Source organism: Thunnus thynnus, chromosome 8 (assembly GCF_963924715.1).
Source record: "Thunnus thynnus chromosome 8, fThuThy2.1, whole genome shotgun sequence".
Classification (NCBI taxonomy): Eukaryota; Metazoa; Chordata; class Actinopteri; order Scombriformes; family Scombridae; genus Thunnus; species Thunnus thynnus.
Genome location: NC_089524.1, coordinates 8,928,034 through 8,942,356, shown reverse-complemented (window position 1 = coordinate 8,942,356; position 14,323 = coordinate 8,928,034). Strand labels below are relative to the sequence as shown.

The 14,323-nt window shown below is 40.4% G+C and overlaps 1 protein-coding gene across 2 annotated transcripts in view; it reads left to right on the top strand.

The window, feature by feature from the left end:
* The window catches only part of syde2 (synapse defective 1, Rho GTPase, homolog 2 (C. elegans)), a 51,330-nt gene extending 39,420 nt beyond the window's left edge, over positions 1 to 11,910 (top strand). For both annotated transcript variants that reach the window (XM_067596366.1, XM_067596365.1), the window contains 3 exons: positions 1,318 to 1,499; positions 2,453 to 2,684; positions 6,775 to 11,910. In XM_067596366.1, coding sequence (XP_067452467.1) covers positions 1,318 to 1,499; positions 2,453 to 2,684; positions 6,775 to 7,472 — 1,112 coding nt within the window. In that variant the 3' untranslated portion in view covers positions 7,473 to 11,910. The remainder of the gene's footprint in view (positions 1 to 1,317; positions 1,500 to 2,452; positions 2,685 to 6,774) is intronic.
* Positions 11,911 to 14,323: the final 2,413 nt, after the last annotated feature.

The following is a 14,323-nucleotide window of genomic DNA, read 5'->3' as shown; positions in this document are numbered from 1 at the left end:
CTCTGGCATCTCAGAGGCAAATAAACCTTTTTTTCTTGCTATGGTCCAAAGCTGCTGACAGCAAGGGCAGGATATTTCTTATTCTGGCTTCAAGTGTGTGTTTGAGGCCAACCGCTGATAAGATATCAACGTCGTGGAACACCAGCAGCGCCATTATTCCTCAACAAAGCCATCCTTGAAGCGACGTGATTGAACTGTCGGCAGTCGAGCGTCGGCAAGCGTTTGTTGCGGTGTGGATACACTGTACGGATTCAGTGTGGTTATATTAATTATGTTGAGCAGAGTATATTAGTTACCTGCCTGAAATGACTTGCGGGCATCACTTCATTTGTTGCTCATTTTTTTGTTGTAGATTGGCAGATGTCAAGTCAGCGATCAAACCTTTTTCTTTTTGAACAAACTAAGGTTACGGTTGTATTTAGCACCATCGAAAACAGCCTATCATGTCCTCCGCATCTCTCAATGGTTTGATGAACAACATGCTTTGTTTGCAGGTCATTTGATCATCCTAGTGAGAGTGATGCTCCAGAGTTATAAAGTGATTCATCTTGTTACTTTTCATACACAAACCTTCAGTGTGTATCACTTTGGAGCTTAACCAATATCACTGATTACACCCCCCCCCCCCCCCAAGCCTTCTCTGAAAACCGATCCAGCTTCATGCAGGAGGGGAAAGAGAACAGACACTCACCACAAAGAGCTGTCACACTGCCAGAAGCCTTTTTTATTCCTGTATTTATTCTTTTTTTTCTTCCCCCGCCCCCCCCCCCTCCTCCATTTGCCTTTGATGAAAAGACATGGCAGCAATATTTCAGGGGCTTAGTGGAGACAGACAGCGTGGGGTTTCATGTTTTCCTGTAGCTTTTGTCTGAACTCTGGGAGGCTGAAGTCACAGGTGTGAACGCGCAGTCACAGACACCAGCTCCCCCCCCCCACCCCCCACCCCCCTTCCCCAACCCACCCAGCACTTTTGGCTGCAGAGTCACGCCTGACTCCAATCAGGCATCTCAGCAGACGCCACAGGATCGCCCGTGGAAACAATAGAACTGCAATTTGCAGCCAAGGGACTGCGCTAGATTTCAAAGAGAGGGGAAAGAAAAGCTGTTGATGTCAGTGACAACACTTGATAATGATATATTGTTAGTGATTTGTCAGGTATTAAAGCTGCCTGTGTGGAGGATAAGAGGTTATTCTCAGTTCAAGTGTGGGAAACTGGAATAACCCTCAGCTATGATGCAACAAATTGCTTTATCCATTCACTGTTTTGCAGTTTTTTTCTCATGCTGTGTCTTCTTACTTTTGTGTCTTTCTCTTCAGGGGTATTGAAGGACTACCTGAGAGAGCTGCCCTACCCTCTCATCACCAAGCATCTGTACGAGGCAGTGTTGGAGTCTATGGCAGTGAGACCTCTGCGTATCGGAGCGGGCGGCTGTGAGAACGACCAGGCCGACTCGGAGCACACCGTCAGCCTGCTGGAGAACCTGCCGGAGGTGGAGAGGGTGAGGAAGACGCACTGACACTGATCATGGTGCTAGAATATCGTCAGAGAGACGTGGTTTTGAAAGGGATAATTGTGGAATAGATAATGATGGTCATGATGATAATGTTACAGATTACTACTGTTTAACTTCTATTATGTAGGCTTTCACTTTGGGCGATATTAGTGTCCACAAGCCTGCAAGGTATCATTTTCAGGTTTAAAAATGTGATATAGCAGCTGAGTTATGAGCACACACATAACATAAACATATGTAAATATGTTTGGATCCAACTGTAACCAAATATGTACTGACAGTTTCTAAACTACTTAAAAGGTATCTTTTGTCATTTTTGTACTGCAATTTCTTGTTAGTTATTGGCTGAGATACAGTATATGCTGTCACCAGTATATTGAATTTATTGGCTCTAGTGAAAACACAGGTGATGATGACAGTAAGTTGCAGCTGCGAGTGGGAGTGAAAATGAGACAGATTTATGAAACTCACTGTCAACAAGTTGTTTCACTGATGTTTTCTTGTATTTGAGATCAAGCATTATTGAAAGACAAACTATTTTCTCAGTTATGAACATTTCAAATGTCAAACGCTGTATACTGTTTACAGTAAACAGGATATTATAATGCTCAGATGACAGAAACTTGGGTTTTGAGAAATCCTGCCCAGTTTTCCCATTTGGAATAATATTTTGAAGGCCTCCTTCACTTCATTTTTCCAGGCAGACAGTCAGCTTTTTTCCATTGCTCCATTAAAATTTTGTCTCATTTGGAACAAGTGAAATGTTTTCTTTATTCTTAGAAGAAACACTGTAGTTTTTTTTTTTTTTTTTACAGCTCAAACAGCTTGTTGGCTCTGCGGCTGTTGGCAGGACTCCTAATCATAATAATAACATGTCTTATTTGTCTGTGTTTGCACACTTGTGTGTGAACGTGTGTGTGTGTGTGCATATATATCAGATGACACTGCGGAAGCTTCTTGACCACCTAAAGTTGGTGGCGTCCTACCAGGAAGTGAACAAGATGACGTGTCAGAACCTGGCGGTGTGCTTCGGCCCGGTGTTGCTCAGCCAGCGTCAGGAAGCGTCCTGCCACACCAACCGAGTCTTCATCGACTCTGAGGAACTGGCCAGCGCGCTGCACTTCAAAAAGCACATCGAAGTCCTGCACTACCTACTGCAGCTCTGGCCCGGTAATTGCTTGTTCTATGGAGTACATTTTTAGATATTAAATACAGTTCTACAGGTATTTTTTGGCTTGAAACACAATCTTATTTACGTTCAGGTTATATATGGTAATACGTCTGTATATATATACACCAGCCTTCTGCCTGAGGGTCGTGTACAAATCACTGCCAGCTCCGCGGTTTGCTCTACAAAGGACTGTTAGAGGCTGCTTTGATCGTTGAGGTTATCCACCACTGGCACAACAACATTTGATAGCTATTGGCCACCATCTGTTGGCCCCTCAAAGATGAAACTCTCCACAGAGTGCTTCATCATGGCAGACTGAGCCAATCAGAGCCAAGCCAGTAAGCCCCAATGTAAACCAAACTTTCGAGGCGTGGCCCCCTGTCTTAAGATAAATCACCAGCCAAGGACAGATACCAAGTACCAGCTTCTGTCAGCACAGGTCATCTGTCTGCCTTCCCAGCTGTTGTCTGCCAGCTGCAGCTCAGTGTGAGATATGAAGGAACCCAGAGATTACTCAGGAGGGAGCTGAGAATGATGAAAAGGAGCTGTAGGCAGTGTAAAATCTGTGTTGGTCACAGAAGCTAATTTGATATTTTTTTTACCATAGGTGTTACATTTTTAGAATTTCTGTTAACCCCGTCTCTGATTAATGCATGAACCAGTCAGCAGCTGCCGTGGTGCACATGAGAACTCAGATACTGGAGAAAATAACCCTGAACTTTACAAAATTGAAGAGTGTATGCAGATTGAAAAGACTTGTGAAAATCCACAATTTTAACTGTAGTTGAAAAACATATTTTGTCTGTGGGTTAATAATGTTTTTGAATAAATGTTGAGGTTATGAGACTGTTTGAAAATCTGTTATACAAATTAAAACACGCACAGTCCTCTTTCCAAGACGAAGACCACTGATCTTAATTCAAAGGAAGCACTTTTTCAGAGTGATGATCTTTTACGTCTGTCTCATTGTTTCACACGTTTTTCAAAATGCACATGCATGCAGCCTTTTGAAAAATCTCTGCCATGTCTTCCTCACACCTGGTTGGACAGACTTTATCCCTGATAGATTCAAAGCGCCCCCCCCATAACCTGCAGCTTTAACAAGAACTGCTGATTGATGTCTGAAGAAGAACTGACTCTGTGTCTGGTCTAGCCTCTAAATTTAACTGCATCCTCCAACTCCCACATTGAACCAATTCTGTTCACCGCTGAAGTTGAGCAACCTCCACCCTCCTTTCACATCAGCTGTGGAAGCAACAGAGAGAGAGAGAGGGAGAGAAACTAAGTGCAGCAGCTGAATATGTCAGTATCTGTAAATCCCATAATTGCAATTAGCTGAGTGAAGTACAGGTTCAAAGATGTTTTCTTTTAGAGATTGGAACATACTAGTCTTTTTTTGGCAGAGAGATTACTCTGCAGCTCATTGCACCTGGCTACTAGCTAGTGTCTCTAATGACCTGTTTTAACCTTGACAAAGCTTTCAGTCCAGAGTTGTAGTGTTACAATACAAGTCCATCTCAGACAATAACAAGATAACACCGATGAGCATTAGGCCTACTCTCTACTGTCTCCATCATTAGAACAAAGTCCTCATCTTCAGTCGTTGTGACCTTTAGAGCCACTTTTATACTTAGAAGCACTTAGAGGAGCTGTTGAAATATCCTGCTGTGATGCACTAGCTTGATTTGCACTCACTGGTCCTCGTCATTAGAGGTCTTCTGTATATGTGGGGTTGAATAAGGGGAAAAAAAATCTGATTTTCTCTCCTCTCCCCTGTCTTACTCATAAACACTCACATGCAGCTCCAGGTTGTCTCTATCCTACATGTCTGCACCTTTCTCCTGTCATATGTCTAACATTACTAGTAACATTAAGTTAACATGAACATTGAGTTTAACGTTATGTTTTTTTTGACATGTCGGTGTGATTGTCAATCAGTCTTTTAATTAACGATGTAAGATTAGCAACTCTGAGTCATTCACTTCTCTAATCAGTTTCTTTGAGCTTTGAGTGTGCTCACCTTTGCATGAATTTCGGAATGACTCGTCTGCAGATGTCGCTTCAAGTTCGTCGTGTTTTTATCGGTGATCGTCGCTCTACGCGGTTTAAAAGGGTCTTATTTTCCTTGACATCAAATGTGAAATTTATCCATGTGCTGGGGAAGAGGGCAGAACGGAGATGTCACTGAGGGTGTAAATAAAGCCTTTGTTTACATCCCCAGTGACATCTCCATCCTGCCATCTTCCCCGGCTCACAGCATAGAACGCCCGGACTGTAATTAAAGGCATTCCAGGCTAAACCTTAGCCCTGAGCTCCTGTAGCTTCACCCTAACATTTCACAATCATTATGGGATATTTTCAGCCGCCTCTTCACGCCTCTCACACGTATACCCAAACCCTGCATGTCTAAGAGCAAGTGCAAGGATGTCTGACAGTCAGCAAAAAAAAAACACTGACACTATTTCCAGGACGTGTGAGAGAGAGCATGAGAATACGTGTGTGGATGAGGAAGTATCGTGTTTGCAAAATCGCTGCACATATTCTCAATGTAAACCGTGTCGTTTGTGTGAGCAGATCTGGTTAGAGCTCTTGGTAATGTGCTTGTTTGCTGAGATAACACTTAAAAATCCACCAGTAGCGCCGTGTTCAAAGTACCTTTCGAAAATCATAACAAGAAAAACACTTTGCCTTTTGTCTCGGTAACACAAGTTGCAGTGTTTTTGTTGTCAGTGAATCATGTCTGAAATCAAATAACATGGTGTCTCTTAAAGGAGGATAATTTCTGTTTGTTTTAGGTGATAATTGCTTGAGTTTTTAGCCTCAAGATAGTTGCAAGGCATGCAAGTGGTGCACATAAATACCGTATCAGCGACAACCACTCCTGATGAATGAACTGGAGTCAAAAAAACAACAGGCTTCATAATACATGATCATTTTTATTTGAACCTATGTAAGGATTGTATGCTGTTAGGCTAAAAATACTTCTGGAAAAACACACCCAAGAAACAAAATAAGAATTGATTTTTCTTTTATATTGTACCTCTTGTACATGATATGTAGCCCTAACTGTTAACGCTTTTTTTCCCCCCCTTTCCGATCCAGTAAGGGAGAGCTAGCGGTGTCAACAAGTGTAGGTACACAGAGAGACAGAGACAGGTAACCGGACTGCGCTGGTTGTGTTGGAGTGCTCACTGTTCCCTTTTTTGTAGTGCAGTCAGATGATTCTTTCATAATCTCCAAACAGGGTTTCAGTTTAGTTAATTTTTAAGTTTGGTTCAGTCAACAGTTGATAACAAACAGTATCGAAGGATGGAATCAAAGTCACAGAGTGCAGTGGTGTGACTCCAGCATGTGTTTATCTGACTTTGAGCATGGCATGGCATGTTCATATATTGGTTACTTTTGCAGGATGTGTGTCACATATCAGAGCAACTTGTTGAACTCACTGCTGACAGATTTATGTGTGTGGCCCTGTTAGAGGTTCACTCAAGTTTAGATAAACCTGTGGCTTTTTTGAAATCACTTATGTTACATAGAAAGGCTTACTGTTGTCAAAGCATGTTTGGTTTCTCATGAAGTCACCACAAGCGGACTTGTAACACTTTAACGGTCGGTTCACACAAGTCACATAAAAGCATACTTTCTCACTTACCCCTAATGCTGTATGGTTCTTGACCATGTTTGTAGATATCTATGACCCTAAAAAGAAAACAATCGAGGTGGCGCTCACAGCACTGAAAAATTCAAGAGCTGTGTGTCTTTCCACATGTACCACATCCTGTCCCAGTCTGTCAGTGTTTACTAAAGAAACATGCCCCATGACAATTATGTAATTGTGTAAGAGGTCTTGCTGTTACAGTTTCCGGAAGTATTTTTATTTTACAAGGGTAGCAGCATCTCAGAGACAGATGTCTCAAAACTTGGGTAAATAAAACAAAAAAATAAAAACATCTGCATGGCTAGATACCACTAGAGTTTGTGTGTTGTAATTTGGGTGAACTGACCCTTTAAGGATTCTAGTTTAAATAACTTATTTACATCTGAATAACTGTATTTGTCTTTTGTCTCTCTTCCTGTCTGCTACCTCAGTTATAGACCCAAATGCTCAGTCCTCCTCTCAGACTCCTGCGGCCTCCTCTGACCTGATGTCAGCTCCTCCTCTACGACGGAGAAAAGAGCGCCCCCAGGTACTGAACCTCAGCGAAGCAGAGATGGTGGGCGTTCTGCGGCCCAAACCGGGGCGTCTGGACAGCCCGAGCAACCGCTACGCCGGCGACTGGAGCGGTTGCGGCGAGAGCTACTTCCCATGTGAAATGCTGCTGCCTCCCAGCAAAGAGGAGGCGGACTATGACGATGTGCCCTCCGAGGATACAGAGGCAGCTGAGGAGAGGCAAGAGAAGCCTGAGGACACAGAGGAGGGTAAAGCGTCTGATCCCGCCGAGCAGGAGCAACCTCTGAGAGAGGAGGCGGTGAAGGAGGAGGAAAAGCATGAAGAGGAGGAGGAGGAGGAGGAGGACGAGGAGAAGCAAGAAGAGAGTGACGGTTCGGGCAACAGGCAGCTGTTTGAGGAAGAGGAGCAGGAGGAGGAGGAGGAAAGGGTGTGTGACCACATCTTGCCCCCACGGCTGCCCAAGGAGCACACCTACCAGGCTTACATGAAGATCCAGGATATCAGCCCCGTGCTAAGCAACAGGGTCAACCTGAGAGACCTGCAGGAGAGCATCGACACTCTGATAGGAAACCTGGAGAGAGAGCTCAACAAGAACAAGCTTAATGTCGGATACTGACTCCTATTACACACATATCTACTCAAACACTCTCACAAAGCCTGATGAGGTTGGGGGAAGACCTTCTTAACCAATCGAGGTGCTTCAAGATATAGCCACAGTGTTTCCATGGAGATCCTGCGATGACAACACGGCAGCATGGCGCACGGTGACGCTGTAAAAATCTAAAGTATGAGATGAGAAGAAACTTAACTGGGCACTTCTGGTGTTTGTACCTTACCCATAGACATTCCTTCATGTTTTTATTTTCCTTTTGTTTTGTCGACTGTCTTACTTCATGTTGTCGGTTTGTTTTTCAGTCCGGTTTTGTGTTCCATGTTGTTATTGTTGCTTCTCTTCTTATTAGAAGAACCCATTGACCCCTCAGGGGTTTAAAAGGTGCCTTAATTGTGTGAAGGTGGTACGTCAAGAGGAAAATACACCCTGAAACATACTGCATCCCCTCCTATGATCTTAAAATCAACAACCCTCTCTGATGTGAAGAAGAGTTGGGTGCTACACCTGCACTTTTCACAAGCTGGTGCTGTTTTCACATTGAAATAAGCTATTGAATTTTTTTTTTCTAGCAGGTACGAATCAGGTAATTACCTTGGTACAAGTTTGGTGTAAGTTTATGATCAATCATACTAATATCAGAGCACAGTTACTGGTATATATTATTTCGTGAAGATATCCAGTTCATAAAATTGACCACTTTCCAAGATTCCTATACGTGTCTTCTTGGCATGTCTCTCTGAAGGAGCGTTTGGACATGGAGCACTTCCACGTCTTTTCTGTGGTAGGAAAAAATCTGGGGTGCATTAGACCTTTCAATTAAGAATTAGTTTCCAACAAAAATATGTAATTAAGCAATTGAATGAATGAGAAAATATGCAAAGAAAACAAAACTTCGCTGCCAGAACTACGGACAAGGAAGGAAAATTTGAACTCCACTATTACTGATCAGAACATACAGTAGGTCTTTTGAGTTGAATGGGAGAAAGTTTCTAGCTTGTAGTTTCATCTAGTTTCTAGCTTGTAAACTCACTATTTATTAAATTGAGGTGCTCAATAGCACTTCCATAAGATTGGGAGATTCATTAAGACAGATTAAGATCAGAATGGTCAAAATTCAAGCAACAAAGACTGAGATATCCTGACTGTTAGTCCCTAACGGATCAGTACCAGTACTGAACTTCATGTGTGAAATCTGTGGAGTGCTCCTTTAAAGCAAAGATCATAGGAGAAGCATGAATACATTCTGTTTTAGGGCGGATTTCCTCTTTAAGGCAGCAGAGAGCTTTTCTATTGAGGTATGAAACACTAAATGTTGTACAACAATAATGCACTTATGAGGCAGGCAGTAGTGTAGATTGTCATTATAGTTCATGCAGTGATATTCTGACTGTGAACTGAATTAAGGGAGAAAGAGCCGCCACTGAAACCTCCTCTTAAGGATGAATATGATAGAAAATGGGTTTAACAATTCATTTACCTTGTGCTTTGTGTAAGGTTTTTCAATGTTTAGACACCCATCTACAAGCATACACACACCTGTCAGAATTGGATATGAGATAAGAGTAATAGCACTCTTACATCTGTTCACAGAAAGCTGTACAGTAGAGATACATTTGATTTTAAGCAAGCAACTAAAAAGAGAGAACACGTGTTTCATGTGGCATCATATTCAGTTTACGCTTTAAAGGAGCAGTTTGACATTTTGGGAACGTTATGTCTCAGCTACAGCCAAGAGACGGTTAGCTTAGCTTAGCATAAAGACTAGAAGCAGGGGGAAACAGCTAGCTTATCGCTCCATCTTGATATAATATGTATCTCTAACGTTACACAGTCCACAACGCGGTACAAAAACAATACAATTAAATTTGCGATTCAAAGATGATTCAAAATTATTTGATTCAGTCAATTAGAATTTTTTCATTATAATAAATTTATTATTTGATTAAACTGATTGTTTTCTCAACTTTTATTTCAAATACTGAATCAGAAATATCTTAGAAAATGATGTCCTCTGCCGTATCAACAGCAGTGGGCATTGATATACCTGATCACTTTTTAGCTAGTTACTTCTCTCGCTAAAATGCAGCTAACTGGATATTATGCACCTCAGTTCCTGGGTCAGTGTTATCCCTCTGAATTTTGGGATTTTTTGCTGTACAGGTGCATGTCCCTATACGTAAAACAGCTTCAAGTTCGCCTTCAACCAGGAGGAGCTAGGGACCAGAAGTAGCATTAGCTGCTAACACTACTCGTATTGTGTTGACTGTCACATAAACTGTCTTACCCAGAGGCCTCAGGCACAAGAGTGCGAAGAGAGAAATGGGTTCATTGGATCAGTTTTAGACATTAAAAATACTTTTTTTCTGGATTTCATGCAGAATTCGGATCAGATCTGCGTTTCTGTATCAATGTTGCATATTGTACAGGTTTTCCCATACACACCTCTAGTCCAAAAGTAAAAAACAAAATCTTCACCAGTACCTCTAAAGCTCACTAGTTAACATATTACATCTCATCTGTACAAAAACAGAAGTATAAAAATGAAAAATTGCAGTTTTACAAGGTCCCTGGATCCAACTTCATACCTAACCGACAGACATGAGAGCGATATCGATGTTTTCATCTAACTCTTGGCAAGAAAGTGAATAAGTATATTTCCCAAAATGTCAAACTACTCCTTTAAAAAAAACAAAAACCCACCAACCAGTCACCCTTCTCGCTTCTCCCAGCTTTTTGGCAAAAACCGTGAAATAGACGCAGCCAAATGTGAAGCACAATGTTCAGAGCAGCAGTGGAAACTGTTAGCACAGAGCTTCAGTTAGTACGACTTAGTTAGCTGCCTAAATCGACAAAGGACGTTTTCAGCAATCCAGGGATTCAGAATGATCAGTATTTAACCTATATGTATATGTATATAATTATATAAATGTATTCGGAGTATATTATTTTTACAGCTTATATTTCAATGGCGTATTTAAATACTTCCGATGACCTCGTAGTGTTGACTTGTAGCAATAGTCGCTTTTCCTCCCTTCAAGCTACCTGTACACATCTTAATGTGCTGGACTAATGGTACAACTTTAGCTGTAAAATATATGATAAAATCGTGCTCTTGCAGAAAAAAGTGATATTGTTATTTTTGTTATTTTGTGTATATATTTGACATTGTTTTTGTCTCTGGTGGACTAAGCTGTGTTCATGATTTTTTGGTGTTTTTTTTTTTTGTTTATTTTCTTTTAAAGATACTGAACGTTGCATGGTCAAAAGCTTTACTGACATAAACAAGGCTATTTCTCATCTGCCTTTGTATTTGATATTTATGTGTAAAGAGACTATTTTGTAATGTATGCTCATTTGTTCATCACCCTGCTCCTCCAATAGACAGTCGGCTACATTGTTGAAACTTTTCTCCAGAGGACTTAAAGACAGACAGTCATTTAATTTGGTGCAGATCTGACTTTCAAATTGTATGTTTTCGGTCATGTATTTCCTACACATCCAACCCATCTCTACACAAACATTGTCATAATGTCCATCTCAAATTATCATATACCATCTTACTTTAAAAATCCAATTTTTTTTTAAAAACAAATGGAAAAAATATGTGAAATTTTGATTGACAGTTTCCCTTTTATCTAAATCATATCAGCATTTTTACAGAATCATCTTAAATCAAATGTTATTTCCAACAGAAGTGCATTTTCCTGATGCAAAACAAGAGACAGCAGAATTTAGACTAGAAAATAAATTCCTGGGGTTTGCCTTTTAATTAAATCATTCATTTTATGTTTCGACTATTATTCCACTTCCACTCTCCAACATGCTTTCTGTGCACAGTCCTGCTGCTTCACGGTGAAGCTGTGGCTCATGCTGTCAGTCTGGTGAGAGGGACGTTCAGCAGGGATCCTTTTAAACCATCTGTCTGCCCAGGCAACACAAAAAGAACCAGGGTCACATTTACAGTATAGAGTCCAACGTGAAGCATCAGCTATATTTAGATCTCACTTAGATTCATTTTAAAATGGGAATCACCTTTAAGGTCTTTTTGCATGGGAATGTTTCTAAATTGAGATTTTTTGAGTTTATCAGTAGCGGATTTGTGCCTACATATATTTCAAAGATGCAATTTGGCTGTTATTTTATTTTTTAATCCATTAGACTTCTGGATTCTTAGTAATACACACACAAAATAATTGGGACAGTAATATCAGAGGTCTGATTTATCATCTCTCAGCTCCCTTCTGTGCTCTCAGCCACAACATACATCAGCCGATGTTCAACTTAATTTCATTTTTCTGTGCTACAATCTTTCTGTCTTGTCCTCTTTGTCCTTTGGAGAGAAAATACCACATGCAAAAACATCACTAAACAAAACAGAAAAGTGCATTGTATTGATCCTGAGAAATGTATGGTCATAATAAAGTATATTATTTTACATTCATATGTGGCTCCTGTGTGTTTTTGCTCCATGAAGACAGTAATAGAAAGTCCAACATGGGCTGGTTTCAGCAATAACCTGCCCGACATTTCCCCATTTTTTAACTATATTTGCAGCCAATTTTCCAGAAAAAAATATGGTTTTAGCTTTGGTATAATCTTTCTGTGGGAGTGGTAATAATTTCTTCCTGTAAATTGAATGACCAGCAATTTAACTAAAGCTTTACTCACTCACAAAGCTGTCTACACAAAGAAAAAACATTTGTGTGTGTGTTTTTTTACTGCAGTTAGCATCTTCTCATTCCCACAAAAAAGTCTGGAATGCATTCATAAAAAAAACTTGTTCTGACATTTGTTATACAAACACATCTGTATGCTGCCTGTGAGTCAGTAATAACTTGTTGAAATGACTTGACACTGCAGCCGCACTTAACTCAAACAGTCTAAAGCCCGTCTTTGTTTTATTGAAAACCAGTGTGAAAATATGACCTTAATTTCAGGAAACTGGACTCTGTTGTTTTTATTTTGTAGATTCATCTCTTTTCTGTGGGAGCATTGTAACCTAGCCTCAGCTGAGTGTAGATAAATAAGTCAGGGAATTGCCCTTGTTGGCTTGTGGGAATCTCCCAGAACAGCTTACAGCTTCAGGGACATTCCCAGGATGCAGCTGCATTTAGCTGTCCAGTAAAATCCACTGCTTCACTGTGGTACCAAAAACCAACATTACCAGCAACAGTTGTGAGATATATATATACAATTAACCTAAACTTAGAACAACGTGTACTAAAGGACTCAAAAGCAGTTTGCTGAAACAGTTAAATGTCATTTTAACGTTAAGTATGAGCTCTAAAATCAAACAGGACTGTGAAATTCACCCAAGCGGCTCCAGCTGAGGTGATACACATCTCTGGCAGTTAGCATGAGAAGTCAGAGCAGCCGCAGGCCTTTCAGCACTAAATGGTTTTCAGCCTTGTTTGATGTCACTACTGTAGGTTCATATCATCTTTTTATGGCTGCCTTGAACACTTATGAAAAAGCTTTAGGGTACAGAATGTACCCATACCTGCCTGCAGCCTGCAGCTCTGTTTTATGTCCCCACTCAGTCAAGAAAAAAATAAAATTACCTGCACGCAACCTCAATAAACATCCAGAGTGGAATTTATATGGAGATGGGGCCAAGTATTTCATTGACAGTTTGGAAATGTATATAATTTTAAATGAACAATGTGCTTGTCTGACACTCTCAAAGTTATTTAGGGTTTTTTTTTCTTCACAAATCCACTCAAACTGTAATATTTATAACTTTTTGAATTCGATTTGGAAATGGTTTTAAATTTAGATTAAGGTGCTGACTCTAAATTTAACAGTTTTAAAAAAAAAAATTGGAGCCTTCACGATTGGCTGGCAAAGCTGTTCTTGCAGTCGCAATAAAAGCAAAAGAGTGAAATCCCATATGAAGACAGAGGTAGACATAATAACACTCCAGCCTGTTTGGATAGTCAGGGTCGCCATTTGAGATTGGACCGTCTGTCGGAGTGAACTGAACTGAACTTTTGTTCATTTCTAATTTGGGAGAGAGATGATCTCTTTAGGTAAACATCCTTGACAGCCACCTGCATGTGAAACCAGACCTTTTCCCCCCTTCTTCTTCTTCTTCTTCACTCCTCTGTTCCCTTAATCTCAGCTGACCTTTGAGTCAGTATCATGGCTGCAAGTCAACCAGTCATCCACACAAACACACTTCGTCTTTGTTAACAGATGTTTTTTTTTTCTTTTTTTTCTTCAGTATAGTGTTATAAGGCTAAATAAAGAGATAGAAGGAGGTTTTAGCAGACTGAATCTTTGGTCAGCAGTTATGAGACTTCATAATGTTATCAACTTAAAAAACTGATGTATCCATTTTTGTTCGACATGCATTTTTGTTCAGCTGCAGTAATCACATCCTAATTAGTAACAAGGAATGTAATCCTTGCAAGATCCAAATAGTTTGTTATTTTTATATTGTGATTTGTGTGAACCTCACCAGTCTCCCATGAACGTTTTCAACCAAGAATGAAGAAATCTTTTCACTCTCAGCTCTCACTCACCAAGAGAAAAACTACTGAGGAAAAACTAAAAGAGGTTCTCCAAGAGAAAAAATACACTTATTTCAGAAACCAAAGGGTGACAAAGTGTTAAAAAAGTAAATGTTTTGGTATTCCAAAATTTATTCTAATAGGATTTTTGCCTTCTACCTCTTACCATCTTCCTCCTGTTTGCTGATAGTCTATTTAAGCCAGTAAGTTGTGCTGACGATGGTCTCATGACGATGGTGGATCCAAGCGGTAGCACTGCCTTTTGGGTCACTTGTTGGTTTTTCTTGTACAAAACAAATCCTTCACTTTAGTTTGTTCTGAAGATGTGTGTTTTTCCTTACT